The 17648-nt window shown below is 42.8% G+C and overlaps 6 protein-coding genes across 6 annotated transcripts; 3 read left to right on the forward strand and 3 right to left on the reverse strand.

The window, feature by feature from the left end:
* Positions 1-42: 42 nt before the first annotated feature.
* Positions 43-5472, reverse strand: SS1G_00697 (hypothetical protein; the record flags this gene model as incomplete). The annotated part of the gene is made up of 4 exons (XM_001598558.1): positions 43-981; positions 1033-1731; positions 1783-2726; positions 2847-5472. The coding sequence occupies 4 exons, from the start codon at positions 5470-5472 to the stop codon at positions 43-45; spliced, it is 5208 nt and encodes a 1735-aa protein (XP_001598608.1).
* A 2028-nt stretch (positions 5473-7500) lies between these two features.
* On the forward strand, positions 7501-7629 carry SS1G_00698 (predicted protein; the record flags this gene model as incomplete). The annotated part of the gene is made up of 1 exon (XM_001598559.1): positions 7501-7629. The coding sequence occupies one exon, from the start codon at positions 7501-7503 to the stop codon at positions 7627-7629; it is 129 nt and encodes a 42-aa protein (XP_001598609.1).
* A 933-nt stretch (positions 7630-8562) lies between these two features.
* On the forward strand, positions 8563-9470 carry SS1G_00699 (superoxide dismutase; the record flags this gene model as incomplete). Its single annotated transcript, XM_001598560.1, has 5 exons — positions 8563-8575; positions 8846-9025; positions 9091-9242; positions 9293-9389; positions 9448-9470. 5 exons carry the CDS (start codon positions 8563-8565, stop codon positions 9468-9470), a joined length of 465 nt encoding a protein of 154 aa, XP_001598610.1.
* Positions 9471-11026: 1556 nt separating this feature from the next.
* Positions 11027-13902, forward strand: SS1G_00700 (hypothetical protein; the record flags this gene model as incomplete). Its single annotated transcript, XM_001598561.1, has 2 exons — positions 11027-11795; positions 11846-13902. 2 exons carry the CDS (start codon positions 11027-11029, stop codon positions 13900-13902), a joined length of 2826 nt encoding a protein of 941 aa, XP_001598611.1.
* Positions 13903-14622: 720 nt separating this feature from the next.
* Positions 14623-14760, reverse strand: SS1G_00701 (predicted protein; the record flags this gene model as incomplete). The annotated part of the gene is made up of 1 exon (XM_001598562.1): positions 14623-14760. The coding sequence occupies one exon, from the start codon at positions 14758-14760 to the stop codon at positions 14623-14625; it is 138 nt and encodes a 45-aa protein (XP_001598612.1).
* A 1176-nt stretch (positions 14761-15936) lies between these two features.
* On the reverse strand, positions 15937-17306 carry SS1G_00702 (hypothetical protein; the record flags this gene model as incomplete). Its single annotated transcript, XM_001598563.1, has 4 exons — positions 15937-16250; positions 16318-16707; positions 16875-17112; positions 17166-17306. 4 exons carry the CDS (start codon positions 17304-17306, stop codon positions 15937-15939), a joined length of 1083 nt encoding a protein of 360 aa, XP_001598613.1.
* Positions 17307-17648: the final 342 nt, after the last annotated feature.

Raw genomic sequence — 17648 nt, forward strand, 5'->3', positions numbered from 1 at the left:
ACCCTCATATACTCGCCCACCCACTACTCCAAATGCCCCTCATTAACGCGAGCGCATCTCCAACACAATCTGATTGCCCACAATCTCCGGATGCGCCATGGCCAATTTCAACGTCCTCTTCATGGTACCTCCATGTCCACCCATCGGACTCATAGTAGCCATAGAATTAGCACCTGCACCCTGTGGATTCGTACCCGCATCAAGACATCTCACATCACTACCCGCAATGACCTGTCTCAATCTTCCATTCTCCGCATTTCTTATTTCGACGAAATCACTATCGAAGAGTACCAAGTATGCACCATACATGGCTGCCGTTTTCGCTCTCCCTACGAATTCCATAATGACAGATCGAGATACTTCGCCGTGTTTATCCACATATACACCACATTCTGCATAGCAGAGAAGGAATTCGGCGTCAGAAAGTCGGAACATGCCTAGAGGTCTTTGACCCTGGAGTCGAGCGGCTATGGACGCTATATTTTGGTTTTTGGTATCCGGGATACTCATTGGAACCTTTTTATCAAGGGTTAGAAGTTCAAATCCTTTCTGCGTAGATATGGCGATGTATGATTGAAAAAGATTGATGGTGAAGCATTCGGTTGGAATGTAAAATTCGTCAAATTCACGGAAAAATTCAGTATTGCCACCAAAGCGTTTACCAAATAGACGAGACTTTTTCTCCGATGATTTTTGAACGACTGGCTCTAAGACTTTGAAAACAGAATGAAGACTCTCTTTTTTCTTGTAGAAGACTAGCGTTCTTTCCTTCATACGAGCTGTGGCAAAGAATGACACGTCACGAGCGCCGGAAAGTTTCTGAGGTGCTCGACGAGATGAGTCTGCATGGTTACCAGAGAAGTTCGAGGAAGGAATGATTACGTCGAGATGATATGCAATTAGAGATTTGTCGGCTATGATGATGCATAGCGAGAATTCTTCCAGGATTGCGATTTGTGTGACTTTGGGCATTTGGATTGTCTACGAACGTTAGCCTAAAGTTTGTTAAAATCAACAACAAGGTGCACTTACCCTTGACCACCCTCGAGGATTTGATGCCTCAGAAATATAAACCCCATAATCCGTTCCAATTGCAATCAAAAGTTTCCCGTATGATGTAAAAGATACAGCGCAATTTACCTGAGCTCTGCATACTGGGGATGGCCGTGGTTTCGATCCGTAAGAGTATTCCATCTCCCTGACGGCTCTATCTAGTGGTGTACCAGAGATAGCAATCAGAGCTCTTTGTTGGTAGATCACCGAGTTGTCATAGGCAAATGCACTGTCGGCAATAACTTTGAGACGGAAAGGTTCAGCATTCTGAGCAAATAGAGCCGCTGCGTAACGCGTCTTTGCTTCTGTGATTTTATCGCACCACTTATCCCGGCTTGCGGCTGATGGAGCATAGAGGGTGTAAACCTCGGTCTTGCCTAGATGCTTTATCCGGAATGGATACATCACCTTTGCATCGTTATCGTTCATATTGTTGGTATTAAGTCGCGTCACAGAGTTTGTGGTTGAAACCGAATTGTTAGAGTTTGTATGCTCCAATGTTTGCATTCGTTCAAGTGCATTAGAGTTAGTGACAGTGCGATTTAACCTTGCTTCAGCAGCAGTTGCTGGGGCAGTTTTGGTAACCGTTGTTGTGACAGCCCCTATACCCTTTACAGCGGATTTCTGCACCGGGTCGTCGTCGCTGCTTTCAAGAACTAAAAGCTGCATGGGAATCGGCTAGAACAAAGGTTAGTAATGTCAATTGATCATAATTTGCTGAACACCCACCAGTTTCGACACATCATAAACTTCCTTTTTTCGCGCACCACTGGCATCTCGGTGAATGACACTCTTCGCCAAAACAAAGTAATGATCGAACAAGATGGCATGAGTTTCTAACCAGGTAAATCTATTGTTACCGGCACGCTGTAAATCTCCCCTGTGAAGGAGCTCGCGGCCTAGATGATCCAGGTTGAGCTCAACACGCTCCATGCCAGGGCGGAGATACAGTTTCGACTGTAACTCAATCATGTCGACCTTCCTACTTTGTTCCTCTACCTTGGCATCACACTCTAATGTGACAGCCTTGATCTCTTCAATAGCGATCGCTAGAGTTGCCTTTTCATCGCTATCCTTGGTCATATTTTTGAGAACCGTCCCGAGAAGAAGACCATAGCGCTGCAACCTCGTGATTGGTGCTTTTAAATACGTATTCCAATCTAGACGGCCAGACAGTTTGTTATCTCTAGCTTGGTCTAGAAATTGACGAAATAGAATATTCCTATCCGCTTCTCTTCGGACAAGATATGTGGCGTATGGAAACCCAGCAGCATACTCAATATATGCCGATTTAGCCTTTCTTATCCACTCCCTGAAAATGTCGCTAAAGCCTGTCACCCAAGGCCCTTGTTCCTTTTGCCTATATTTCAACTGTGCGAGGAGATGGTTTTCATTGACATCTTTGATTGCTTCGACTTTTCCAAAAACGGAAATAACGAACTTGTTAATTTTCGCTTTCGCAATGATGGGAGGTTGCCATGAAGCAAGATTGTCTCGATATAGAATGCGCAACACATTTATCTGGTCCATGTAGATATCTTCCGACATGACTATCTCGTGAAGATTGTTCTGTAGCTCGATCTCTTTCTTGGTTACACCATCGAGCATTTCCTTTGTTAGTTTGAAGAAAGTAATCCAATCCTCGGATTTTCTCGACGGTTCCAAGGTCTGAGCTTGTAAGTTAATCTTCTTCAATGTGCGCGTACAGTGATGCGAGTAACATCGGCCTTCTATTTCATGTTCATGAAGCTTCGGCGCATAGCAGCCCGAGCCTGTCAACTGCCATAACACACCAGATACCTCACCTTGACCAAATTTGACCCATTCTTCGTCATTCAGTAAAATCCCAGCATCGAACATAGACTTTACAACTCTTTCACTCAGCGTCTCTGCATCGGCCGTGTTCATCGTGGGTACCATGTGAGTGAATAAGGCAATGAGACCATCTTCAATGATTTTTACTCTAAGGTCGGATTCGCCTTCTCCAGTTTCTCCGCCAGCCATTTCTCGTATCCAAGCTGCGATTCCACTCAAAGCCCATGGTTCCGCACACCTCCGGAAATCTGCTGTCGATAATCTTCCAGGAGAAAACTTCTTACGACGACCGGCCGGTAAGGCAGGTAAATCAAGCGTCCCTAGTGACTGCGGAGTAGATGCATCATAGCCGTCCAACCCTGCGGCGGACCGTAGCATGGATTGTCTGTTACCTTTTGCTCTGACCTGGCGCTCCTCTGCGTCTGTTTTCGATCGGACTGGAGGTATTGTTTGTGCAGTACTGCTATGACTATGGAGTGACGATGATCTTGGAACATATTGAAGGGCAGGCTGAAGGGCGTTCTGTGCATATGCATCTGGTCCACTTGGAGGATAAGGTCTCGCACTATCGATACTTGAAGAGTAGGAGTGCGAATACCCGTGCGAATTGCGGTAAGCGCCAGCTGCTTGTAACTGAGGTGTCCTATTTTCGGACATTGGAGGCACTGCCGGGAGAGGCCTTTGGTAAGACCCCGGTGTCATTCCTGGATGGTAGAACATATCTGGCATCTCATCTCTCGTGGGGCTATCACTTCCAGACCTACCACTTTGCCTAGAATCTAAAATCCGAGATTGCATTGAATGTTCATCCCCTTCGTCAAAGCTCAACCGGTGAGCATGAGACGTCGGCCTTTCCAAGCCACCAGTACCATAATTATCAACCCTCGCTTCTTCAAAAGCAGGAAAGGGGTGAAGTTCACCCTCCCCTGGCATTGAGTAATCGGCCATTCCTCCCAAACTACCTCTCTGAACACGGCTGCCAGAACGACTAAGTTGGTGTGGCGTCGGTAATGGCCGACTCTGGTCTTCCATCTCACTGCTATGCTCTGCACTCATCCCAGCAAAATCATCTCCATAGGACATATGTGCGTCATAGCCACCGCCAGCAAGGCCCAAATCCATACCTTTGTAGTCGCTATCACTGCTTTCCTCGCGAGAATATTGATCCTGGTGTGCTGTCTCATAATAAGATAAATGTCCTTCGTATAGTCCACCATAACTTAAGCCCCCTGAACCTAGCCCTTGGGATTCCTGTTCGTCGGCAATGCGCATAGCTTCGAGACCCGCAACAGCTTCCAAATCACTTTCGTCATCATCATAGTCGTCGTAGATAGTCTCTTTGGAGTGTAATGTAGAAGCTGTAGATGGAAAACGGTCAACGCCAGCACCAGAATGAACAGTAGTTGCTCTTGAATCATATCGATGTAGTTCACCATCCCGAAGGTCCCCATTCCGGTGGGAAGGTCCAAGGGCATCTCCTATATCTGCAAAAATTTGTTCTTGGGCAAGTTCTTCATCTGTCTTACCTTGTATTGCTAAACCCCAGTCATCTTCATCTCCCGTATTTTGCTCCATTGGCGCACTGGGTAACGGTCTTTGTGTTGGATGTCTTTGTAATGTAGTTCCAGGAGACGCAGGCATACTCATCACCGGAGCACCTGAAGAGTTTGTTGAAGACCGTTTGGGCGGAGGAATGGGAGGGATATCTTGGGATACGGAGTCAGTTGAATTTTCTCGAAGTACACCACCGGGGAAATTTGGGTATGTGGGCATTTGTGTATTCCTCATGTAATCATCTTCAGCAAAAGTGTCTCCGTTGACGGGATACGGAGCTGTAGGTGGCGGATTGTACGAAGCCTGCCTCGGGGGCAGTGGTAGGGGAGCCGAGTGAGTAGCATAGCTTGGACTTCTCATAGGTGGCGAATCCATGTAACTCTCATATATGGCACTTGCGCGCGCTGGGGGGGATGATGAAGACCAATAGGATCCTGATGCAGATGTAGGAGTCTGCGCATACGAGTTATTGTAATTATTGTAGTTATTGTACGCAGAAGCAGTCGATGAGGCGCGTGTGGGATATTGCGATGGTTGATAAGCTGCAGGATTATATGGCTGATGACTGGAAGATGTAGAATTTGAGTATTGATGTTGGCTAGAAAGGCTCGGGCTATACTGGGGTTGAGACTGGTATTGAGATGGCTGTGAGTGCGATTGGGACCTGACAAAGTTCTGGGGGTTATATGCTGGTTGTTGGGTAAGTGAGGGGGACTGAGGTCCGTTCAAGGGTTGATATTGATGTTGGTATCCTGACAGAGCTGGACTACCAGGTGTGCCAAATGATGATCTGCCAGGCGAATGTGGACTCATAGAGTTATTTGATGTGTATAAATCCTCTGATGGCATTGAAGCCCTCGCCGAAGATGGAGGGGCAGGTTGGTAACCGCTATGACCCGGATCAAAAAACGCAGCATCATCTCCATTGTCGAAACTAGACTGCCTCTGCAAGCCTTGACTCGAATTATTTGAAGGTTGACCCGTTGGTGCTCCATATTGTGCTGGAGGCACATGTCCGTAGCGTCGACCACCATTTGCGTGGAAGGACATAGTTGCGACAATACAAATCTGCGCAAGGGCTCAAGCTTCGAATGGACCTGTATGTACACAAGAAATGGAATAATCCGGGAATCGGCTAGCTAGTTTATCGTGGTTGTATGTTGGGGGGTTCCTTTTTTACGAGTACCTGCATGCTCTGCGCGCAATTAGAGAGGTCGAGATAATGCACATTCGGTCGTTGCGGATGGTGAGTTCAAGGGGAAGATATGCCGTCTGTCGATGTTAATGGAGTTTCAGCGACGCTCGAGGTTCCCAGATAATCAGCGTAAGTTGACGTCTCAATCTTAGGCCTATGCGCGGTGTCGTGTAAAAATGCTTGATTGCCCAGATTTTGCGACAATGTGAGAGAACTCAATACGGTTTTTCGGAGTCTCCGTATAAATCAATCTATCTGGACCAGGTATAACCCTTCGGATTCTGCTGTGGGGGGTTAGTGCTATGATAACCAAACACTGCAATATGATGATATTTTGTAGCTTTTAAATAAATGAGGGAGTGGCTGATGAATGACTGACTACGTGAGTCAAGTGAAAGATGTGATGCTTTTTGTCTTATTCAAAGGTTGTTTGTGAACTCGTATATGCCTTATTTTATCTTATTTTTTTTATCTTTGGATAATGTTCTGGAGCTGATTGTCGTCGCAAGCTCTTTGATCTTGATTGGTTGATTGATGACCACTCTTTACACAGTGATATGGTAAGATATGGTGTAATTATACATCTAAATCATTCTAAGATTAGAAATTTTGAAAGACGTTATATTCAGTCAGTCCTTTCTAAAAATTATCAATGAAGTAAGGTTATATTTTGTAGATGGAGATGGATCACTCGTGATTGAATAAATTCATTCATTGGGGATTTCTTGGCCATTCAGATGGTGGTAAGATTATATTTTATATTTGCTGTCTTTGCCTTTTCATTTATTTAATTATTTATTCATTCATCCATTCATTCATCCTTTTATTCGTTCCTTCCATCATGTCCGTACAGAGTACATTTGCTACCGTTTCAAGGCCACGCCCCGCTCATACATTGTAATCTTACATTAGATCAAACGATGGCACAGTAAAAGAAAGAAGTCCAGCCTCACGGTAGGGCTGTGACTAATACGTTATACGAATATTTTAAATAGCATTTTGAGATCCGCTGTTGGAAATTTCTGAAACATCGTATCAAATAAGGTTATTCTCCAAAGTATGAACCGGCTCCTTAATTGAGAGAGAAAAGGCCTTCACGTATATTAATATCCTCTTTTGATGTCAATCTTGTATTTTTACCAGGAGGGGTTTATTTAAGGGGTTCATAAGGGTTCTCGATTCATATAATAACATTTCCCCAAAAGTTACTAGGTATTCAAGCGACCACCCACGTGGATCCCATGAGTTAAACTTGGGTTAGAACACCATGCTATGAACTTCAAGCAGAGATGAAAAGAAATTGTATCATACATGTAAAAACGGTTACTCTATTTTCAGATCTTTTAGTATTTCAATCCATTAAACATTTCGAATGAGGATCATTTATCATTCTAACACTATAAATTATAGCTATACGTGTTATAAGAAGTATTAATTGAGGACTGGTCCATAATGAGCCAACGCATAGTCAGACATTAGAATGTCTTTCGGCTGTGGGGATCTCTTTTCCTTTGAAGGACCCTTTTCGTGACACCATTGAAGTTAGAGGTACCATTCCAGAAGACTACTTACCTACTATACCGTCCTTACAAACTATGAGCACTTTTAATGGTGCTTTTGCTCATTGCTACTATCCCTCCGCTCACAATTATATGCATGCAGTCGAATAGTACAGGGTTGTTGAGGCAATAAGCTTACCGAATACGGTTCCGAGTTCGTAAGAATGCTAAAAAAGAAACTCCAAAGTATAATCTGGCAAGTGTTATTTGACCTCATAAATAGTCAAACCACACCTTTCCTGCCCTTCATACTCCCATCTTACCTACATTCCCCTACTTCTGCCTTCTCCTTACTCCCAACCAGCTTCCCTACAAACAATTAAAATGTCACAGTACTACGATTTCTCCACTAAAGTTACCACTGTCACAACGAAATCAGGCGAGGGGGAACCCCCTCAACCTTCATCCGCCATGATCTTCTTCCCACCCCCAGCATTAGCATTAGAACTGTGATAGCAGGGGCAACGGGGCACGACAGACCCTTGAAGCTATTCCCAAACATCAATGCATTTCAGAACGTCGAGGTGCAGTAGTGGCATCCTCGAGTGTTGAAGATGGGTTTTGCGCTGTGTAATGACCTGGGTGTCATAATGTTGCAATTTCCAAAGCATGACAACTTTCAATAGCAGTCATCCATCCAGAGCCCAGAGTAGCACTGTGTCAACTCGAAAGGTCATCTTATACTTTCAGATTATCTTGAGAATTTCAGGTACGGAAAGCCTTTGTTTTGTGCTCCTGCCGGGTAGGCCATGGGTAGTAACTGATGTAATGATTTGGGAAGATCCCAGTAGAATATATATTATTCTTTTTGAGTACAAATCAGCTATGAGTTGTAATCATCGGTGAACCGCACAGGGTACTTGAAGCCTTTGAATTGCACTGTTGGCCTTGACCTGGAGATTTTAGAAGAAGTTCGATGAAATACGGTCAACTTGTAGAGCTTAAATTTAAAAAAAACCCATCATCTGATGTCGCATCATATCAATTATTTTTAGGATCCGAACTGGCAAAGCTGATACCATATTAAGGCACGAAGTACTTACAAAGTTGATAATAATGACGACAAGATCATCACAAAACGGAGAAGACATCGATATTGTCATAAATGCACGTGACAGTATACCACCAGTCCATTGCTTTGATTCGCTCGGTGTTAGACGGACTCAAGATGATTATTGAATTGATAATCATACAGATGGATGATGGATCCAACACGTCCAGAAACCCCACTTTCGCTGCTGGAATGTTCAAAGCTTCCTTCCACCAGTTCCCACCCCTCTTTCTTTCCTATTCTACTGCTTCTTGCAAAACGACAACTACATCCAAAGATCATCTTCAGGAACCTCCAAACCTTCAAATCAACAAATTCATCAATAATTCATCAAAATGGTTAAAGCAGGTACGTTTTATATCTAACATCCTAATCTCTGCTGTTAGTTACCCCGCATATTTAATGCTGTAACCAATGGCGGGGTTAACTAGAGAGCTTTTGAGCACATTTTCATTGACAATGGGATACCCTGATGGGCACACTATCTCCAATCAAGCATCTAATCTACAATATTACAATATTACAATATTTTAGATTAGATTCCTCTCCATCTTTCATTGTTTCACTGCCTTACAAAATGAATGTCGTGTGCTAATCTCGTTCTTTCCTCTTTTTTAGTTGCTACCGTCCGAGGTGACTCCAAGGTCTCCGGTACCGTCACTCTCGAGCAAGCTGACGAGTCTTCCCCAACCATCATCTCATGGAACATCTCTGGAAACGACGCAAACGCTGAGCGTGGCATGCACATTCATCAATTCGGTGACAACACTAACGGTTGCACATCTGCCGGTCCTCATTGTACGATTCCCAAGTCCTGGATAGAAATACATATGATGCATCATAAGGCTGATTCAATACTTTAGTCAACCCACACGGTCAAACCCATGGTGCTCCTACCGATGAGGTCCGCCATGTAGGTGACCTCGGAAACTTCAAGACTGATGCTCAAGGAAATGCCACTGGTTCCGTTGAAGATAGTCAGATTAAGTTGATTGGCCCATTGAGTGTCATTGGAGTAGGTGTTTCCATCAAAACATTATATACCAAGACTGACAATTATTACAGCGTACCGTTGTTGTCCACTCCGGAACTGATGACCTCGGCAGAGGAGACACTGAAGAGTCCAAGAAGACCGGTAACGCCGGAACCAGACCAGCTTGTGGTATGTTTTTACTTATTGCAGATACATATATTGACACATCACTAATGTTTTTTTGTAGGTGTTATTGGTATTGCTGCATAAATGATTTAGCACACAATGGTATAAAATGATATGATATGACATGATGAAAATGGGAAAAGGGGAATTGGTAGTAGTTTAGCTTAGTTACCTCTGCTGTGTTCAGGTCTAGCAAAGGCAGTTGTTTACTCCATTACATTTGTCCAAGTCAACACTATGCTTTACCGTTGTTTGAAGTGAGTTGAAGACTAGATTGAACCGAATCACGAATACCTATAGCTACTTGAGCCGAACTGAATATCTGGTAATGTGGTTAAGCAAATTGAGCAAATGTAGCAATCAATTTATCAATCAGCTCAATGCACCAAAATATTGCATCATTTGAAACTGATGTCTGAGGCTAGTGTTTTGCCCTTCGCCCAAGTTCAAGTATCTAAGCTCCGGCTACCCCGGCATTAAGATTTAGGTACTTCCTAGATGCTAGAGTCGATAGTGCTAGGTGATAGGTATCTTATATCATCAGCTCAATTGCTCGAGTATAACATCGGTCATGATTGTAGCATAATATGTTAAGATTTTACAATACATTGTTTATTTCTCAGCTACATATATTCAACTAACTCTCAGCCGGAAATACTCTTTCACCACAGAAATCGAGCATGATCTTCCGAACAGCTTTCTTCATTTGAGCAGATTCTCGCTTCATAAGCCAATAAGTCATCGGATATCTTCTCTACCCCACATCCAGGGTTCAATGGGACCTTACAGGTAATGGAATTACATATATAAAATGTAGCCTCATCTAATGTGGTGAAGCTGCAAGAGAACACTTGACCTCTTTCTATTTTTATCATATAATTTCTTTTATAAAGAGACATTGAATACCTTATATATTCGAGTTTTGACTGAACGTTGAACATACAATTAATCGTATTCCGCATATTCCTACTTTTTTGGACTTTTATGTAAGTCGTACAATATTCCATTTCCCCTTCCCCTCACCGTATATGTAAAAGGTACTGTATACAAGAATTGCCTGCCGCAATCCGCAATACACACACAGCTGTAAGATGAAGGTCGAGAAGGCTATGTATAGACAAAATGGGAAAAAGGTAACGAAATTGGGATCAAATTCATTGGATGAGAAGAGTGAATTTATGAAGGAGAGGAGATTGATGACTACCTGCTGGTCACCATAGAAAAAGGAACTGTCTTCAATTTATCACTTTCACCATGATAAGTTCATCCGTTCGATGGTCAACAAGCAGCCGCAATTAGGTACAGAGAAAGAACTTCTCACCTTTGAAAGTAATCACAATCCAGATTCGGAAAGTTTATTTCAATTTCGCACATCCTACTTATTTCGAGATTCACTTCTGCTCAAAAGTTACATTTCATACGGTACATCACATATATCTCTATACTTCTAAACGAAAAACATAACTACATGTACCTGCCGTACTGTCCTTTACGAATTTCAGCTTCCATACCCAAAAACCTTTACCTTCCTCTACCTCCGATCTACAACCTAAAATCAAAGAAACAACTCTCATTTACTCAATTCCTATTCAACAAAATTACAACGACAACCTAATTGACTCCTTCCTCTTCTATTCAAAATGGGTGTCAAAACATTCAAGATAGGCTCTGCGGCAGGCAATCATAGTGACCGCAAATCTTCTAACAGTTCAACGACTTCAAAGGTTTCTCATGAATCTGCTAACCTGCCTGAACCATTTCCTAGTCCTCGAATTCCACCGCTTGGAAAGAAACGACTTGCCAACGTCCCTCCATCCGATTACAGCAAAATGGTTCTCAACCAAGCCAGAGTTAAATCCGTCTTGAGCGGTGACAGTCTTGTCCTTTCCTCTATCGAGAATCCTGATCGCGAGCGCATTTTGTCCTTAGCTTATTGCACTTCGCCACATCTGCGAAAGGAAGGCGATGAACCATTTGCTTTTGAGTCTCGCGACGCTCTGCGAAAATTAGTTGTGGGCAAGGTGGTACAGTTTCAAGTATTGTACCAAATTCCAAATACTAAGCGCGAATACGGACTTGTCTTCCTTAACGATGGAACCAAATTACCCGAAGAAATGATAAAGGAAGGTTGGATCAAATTGAGAGAAGATGCGGGTCGAAAAGAAGACTCCGAATCAGCTCTTCAGCAACTCGACGCATTACGTTTGTACGAAGCTACCGCACGCAGCGAAGACAAGGGTTTATGGCAAACCAATGGTGGACGTATTGAGGTTCAACATGACATGGGCAATTCTCAAAATTTCTTGGATACATGGAAGGGAAAAACAGTCGATGGTTTGGTCGAACGTGTTTTGAGTGGTGATCGAATGCTTGTGCGTTTGATTGTTTCTCCCACGCAGCATATCCAAGGTCAGTTTGCTGAATTCATGTGGTCAAATAATCATGCTGATAATATTTAGTTATGACTTTGGTTGCTGGTATCCGTGCACCAGCTACTGAGAGAGTTAACCCATCGAATGGACAAACTGCTCCTGCCGAACCGTTCGGAAACGAAGCAAGACATTTCGTCGAGGAACGATTATTACAAAGAAATGTTAAATTACATATTCTTGGACTCAGCCCACAAAATCAACTCATCGCTTCAGTCATACATCCTAAAGGAACCATTGCCAAATTCATCCTCGAAGCTGGACTTGCACGATGTACCGATTTTCACTCTACACTTCTTGGCTCAGACATGGCGGCATTACGTGAGGCTGAAAAGCGTGCACAACATGCCAAGCTCGGTCTCTTCAAAGACCATGTTGCAAAGAATAATGGTTCAGGTGGAAGTCTTGAGGTAACAGTTACCAAGATTTTCAGCGCCGATCAAATTTACGTTCAGAACAAGGCAGGCGTTGAGAAGCGCATAAACATCAGTAGTATTCGTGGACCTAGACCTACTGAGCCATCTGAATCTCCCTTCAGAGATGAAGCCAAGGAATTCCTTCGAAAACGCCTCATTGGAAAGCATGTCCGAATTAGTATTGATGGATCAAGACCGGGCACCGAAGATTATGATGCCAAGGAAGTTGCCACGGTTACTCTTAATGATAAGAATATTGGTTTGCAATTAGTCCAGGAAGGTTGGGCCTCAGTAATCCGCCATCGCAGAGATGACACTGACCGAGCTCCTAATTATGATGAACTTCTGGCTGCACAAGAGAAAGCTAAGGAAGAAAAGAAAGGGATGTGGTCTGGAAAGGCTGCTAAGGCAAAGCAATATCTTGATGCATCCGAAACTGTCCAAAAGGCTAAATTACATGTCGGAACATTACAACGACAAAAGAAAGTTCCAGCCATTGTTGATTTTGTCAAAAGTGGTGGCCGATTTGTTGTACTCGTCCCTCGTGAAGGCATCAAATTAAACTTTGTTCTTGCTGGTATTCGAGCTCCTAAGTCCGCGAGAAATCCAAGCGAAAAGAGCGAACCATTTGGTAAAGAAGCACACGATCTTGCTTCAAGAAGACTATCACAACGTGATGTTGAAATCGATGTACATAATACCGATAAAGTTGGTGGCTTCATTGGTGAGCTTTATATAAATAAGGAGAGCTTTGGTAAAATTTTGGTTGAAGAAGGTTATGCCACTGTTCATCAACATTCAGCCGAGCAATCCGGAAATTCAAAGGAATTATTAGCAGCTGAAAAGCGTGCAAAAGATGCTCGAAAGGGTATCTGGGCAGATTGGGATCCATCATTAGACGAGGAAGAGGAAGAATACCAACCTGCCAACGACAACAACGACGAAGTCGCCCCAATCAAGAGGGAAAAGGATTACCGAGATGTTGTTGTTACCGAAATTGCTGAAGATGGAAAGTTAAAACTTCAAATCATCGGTACTGGTACTTCAGCTCTTGAGACTTTGATGACTCAATTCAAATCTTTCCATTTGAATCCATCCAACTCAGCTGGTCTTCCTGGTCCACCTAAGGCAGGTGATTATGTTGCAGCCAAGTTTACTGAGGATGGTCAATGGTACCGTGCTCGCATACGCTCCAATGATCGTACTGCTAAGGAGGCAGAAGTTGTTTACATTGATTATGGTAACAGTGAGAAGATTCCTTGGTCACGTCTTCGACCACTTTCTCAACCACAATTCTCAACTCAAAAGCTTCGTCCACAAGCTGTGGATGCCATTTTGACTCTTCTTCAATTCCCTACAAATAAGGATTACATGAGAGAAGCAATTGACTTTATCACCCACAACACAGCTGGTAGAGAACTTGTTGCAAATGTGGATTATACAGCTCCAGATGGAACTTTATATGTCACTTTGTTCGATGCCAAGAGTCAAAATTTGACTGATAGTATCAATAATGATGTTGTAGCTATGGGTCTCAGCATGGTTCCAACTAAGTTGAAGGGTTGGGAGAAGGGATTTGCAGATGTTATCAAGAGTTTGACCGAGAGTCAAACTCAAGCTAGACAGAATCGTCAGGGTATGTGGGAATATGGTGATGCTTATGAAGATTAAATTGGTGGATGGAGATCAATAACGGGATCAACAAAACCATACCATCAGCTAGGTATCGAAATATTACCTCTTTTTGCCGCCCTTGATGGATTTCCTGACTTTTCTTTCTTTCTTTCTTCTTTGGTCTTTTGCTTGTTGCTTGTTGCTTAAACGATGAGTGCTTAAAATGCATGGTTGACTTTTTGAATGGCATGGTATGGTATGGCATGGCATAAAATGGATTTACGTTGTATAGCATTGCATTGCGTAGCATAGCATAGTATAGCATGGCATGGCATGATGATACAATCGTTCTCTTTTTATCTTCCATTTTTACTATGCCTAAACTACATCTGAATCTGAAATCTGCCTATTAAATAAATGAATAATTGATGAATATAAATAAGAAAGTTGTGAGTTAAATGTTGATTTTTATGATTTTTGATAATGTGAAAAGTGACAGGAATGTGGGGTAGGGGACTCGTCCATCGCTATCTTCTTTTTATATTCAGGCTTGAATATTTATTGCCTTTTCCTCTTGTAAGATTAGATATTCAATGAAATGGTAGATGAGGGAGTTTGTATCTAGAATGTTATGGCTTCCTTTTTTCATTGGAATATTATGTAGTAGCTTAATTCTGAGTTTGGCATTATTGGGTTTTAGATATAATACTGGGTGGATAGTTTTAAAGTTAAAATAAAAAAAACTTTAATATAACATGACTAGCGTCCTTATACAAGCTAAATTTGCACAAACTTCGTAATACTCTCGTAGCTTGTTGGCTTATAGCTTATTGTTTGTATAAGCTCTAAGCCCTCAGTGGCGAAGAGTGCCTTCCATTGACTTTCCGTTCGCTCAACCGAAGCCAGTGCGCACATCATTGATAAATCAATGGAAGTTACATGTCCTGATATTTTGTCTTCCTCAGGAAGGCAGGAAGTTCTTGATATCGGGGACAAACTGTGGCGAAACTATGGTTTTTGAGACGTCAGTCGAACCGGTGCCCAGTGATTTTTGGAGACGTACTTGTGGCAAATACCTGCCTGACTGCCTGTGGCGACCAAGTTCTGAGTAATATTTGTGAAGGTAAATTCGTCCTTGCTACTTTCTTTGATAATACCATGAGAGGACAGAAAGCGCGGCAATCTGCCTGTTTTCTAATTATCAAAATGAACAATTGATTGTTAGGGTACAGGTCTTTTCGAACCTAGCAATTGGGAACTGGCTCCCGAGTCCTTTGCGATTGCACCAACACTCATGGGTGTTTTGTGTGCAACTAGTAAATCGTATATCTTGAGGTCTACGCCTACACGAATCACGGCTAGCTAGCTCGAGAGGCTAAGCCCTGTAGTAAGTACTTATCAAATATTATAGCATGCAAAGATACCAATGGACGGTTGGAAGTGTGTAATTGACTGGAGAGTGTTGGGTTCTTACCAAGTGCATGAGTCTGTTTATCGTGTCATCCACGTCTTCAAGAGAGTCAGCTATCCTACGAAGCCTCATGATAAGATCTCTTTTGGTGACATCATCGGCTGAGCTAGCAATATCACTGAGCTGGTGAAATAAGTCCTCCATGATGGTTGTTGCTGGTGGCATTGTTACTGCTGGCCTTGATATCCAAGAAACAAAAATGTTCTGAACTTGAAGAAATTTGGTGTGAAAGGAGGGGGGATGGGGGCTCTTAAATATTTAATACTTGGGGGTCTTCGGCTTCTCTGAGTAGTTGGTTGGTGAGCTTGCTTAGGCATCTGAGATGGGGTATGCAGTCTCCGTGGAGAGAAAGTCCTAGGGACGCTGAAGTTTCATTGCATTCTAGTTTCGTGGCCCTAGGAGATGACCGGATACCCACTTGCTGGATTATCATGTGTGTTGCCTCAACATCTTCACACGAACAATTACATCGAAGCTAATTGCTAAAGTGCTGTTTATTCAAATGAACTTGATCAATCTACTTGGAAACTAGATAGCTAACTTATTGATGTAGATATTCGGCTTTTCCACCCCAGTTTACTCGTCTACTTTCGGAATTTTTCGAAAGCTAAAATGACATTTCACTTGCGCTCAACAACCAGAACACCGTCATAAAACTCAGGTTGATAAAGATACTTTCTTATAACCTTAAGTCCAATCGAGTCAAGTAAGGCGTCCCACATGGCCTCTGTCCGCTCAATAGAGGCAAAACATGCCATCATTGAAATATCGATTTGCGCCATCTTCCAGTTGACATTGGAATCAGGGAATATCTTTTCATCAATGAGAATTACCGACTCCGTGCCCATGGCCGGCACTATGTTGCGCAGAATAGAACTGCACTTTTCATCCTGAAAGTCGTGGAATACACTTCGGATGTAGTAGAATTTTGCACCTGTGCACGTGAGTGTTAGCTGATTAGAAAGGATACTGGAGAAAATTCGAGAATAAATATCACGTACTTTTAACGGGCTGAGGGGTATATATATCATGGACGGTGGTCTCAACAGCAGGTTTTTCCCTAGCTGCGGCTGCATCGCCGTCGTGTGGCTGGTCCTGTCCAGATCGCAGGTTGCTGTCTTTAGGCAGTTCTTGCAAGATAATTCGACTTTCAATCCCCGCAATCTTCGCCTTCAATCCTTCTAAAAGAGGGCCGAAATTTCCGCCAACATTGACAAGGAGTACATCTTCACCATTAGTTGGTTTCCAGCTCCCTACTTCTTTTTCGAATGGAAAGATATCCAACCATGTTTTTTGTCCTTGCATATATCGCGCCATCCATTTTCCAAAATTGGCAGCTACATCAGGATGACGTCCCACCCAGCTGAAAATGTGCTCGTCGGTCTTATTCGCTGAATGCCAGCATGTATCGTTACTATCAGTCATATCCTGATAGTTATGCCTCGCAAGGTAATTGGGAAGATCGGCCCATATAGGTCCTATGAGATTGTATCTGCACAGTATCAGAATTTACATCCTAACGCGGTAGAGAAGTACCATACTTACTGATGATACACACCAGCTTTATTACCGGATACAGCGAGTGTTTTGGTGATCTTGGTAGAAGTATACTGATTTTTTCCGGTCTCTTTGATGAGTTTCATCGAAGCAAGATACCTCAGTACACGACCGAGTAAAACAGGTGCAGCACCTGTCTTCTGGGAAAGTTCTTCGACAGTCATAGAGTTTTGAGTAGAGCTTAGAAGCTCGAAGAGCTGAAGGTCCTCGCTCACTCTAATCATCACTATTTCCAGTTGCTGAGATACGGAAGTTAGTGGAGTCTTTACAATAGGGTTTTATCGTTACTTACTCGGTATAACAGTCTCTGCATAGTATCATCTTCCGTCTCGAGGGAATAGGTAAGGTCTCGAAGTTGCTCGATTAGTTGCTGGCGAGTAGTTTCGCTGGTAGTCGAAGCTAATTGTTTCGCTTGTGTGATGAGAGCTTCCATTTTGTGTTGGGATTGAAAGATTTATGGGAGTGAGGTTTTGATATCGATTTAGTTTGGTTTGGTTTGGTGTAAGGCCCATGAACTCAGAGTAATCTGGTACCGCTCGCAAACTAAGCTTTCTTGAATAGACACTGAACGTGGTGAGGTTAACGAACACCACTTATTAAAGCGAAATGATACCGAGAAATCAGTAGTGAACAATTAGGAGGTAGATGAATAAAATATCAATATCGTCTAGGTAGGTACCTTAGCTCAAAACAAAACTCTTAGAGCAGAACAGAAGAAAAAGAAGAAAAAGAAGTTCTTGAATATTAATATCTATCTTGAAAAAAAGAGGAAGAG

The sequence above is a fragment of the Sclerotinia sclerotiorum genome, genomic scaffold (genome assembly GCF_000146945.2).
Source record: "Sclerotinia sclerotiorum 1980 UF-70 scaffold_1 genomic scaffold, whole genome shotgun sequence".
Lineage (NCBI taxonomy): Eukaryota > Fungi > Ascomycota > Leotiomycetes > Helotiales > Sclerotiniaceae > Sclerotinia > Sclerotinia sclerotiorum.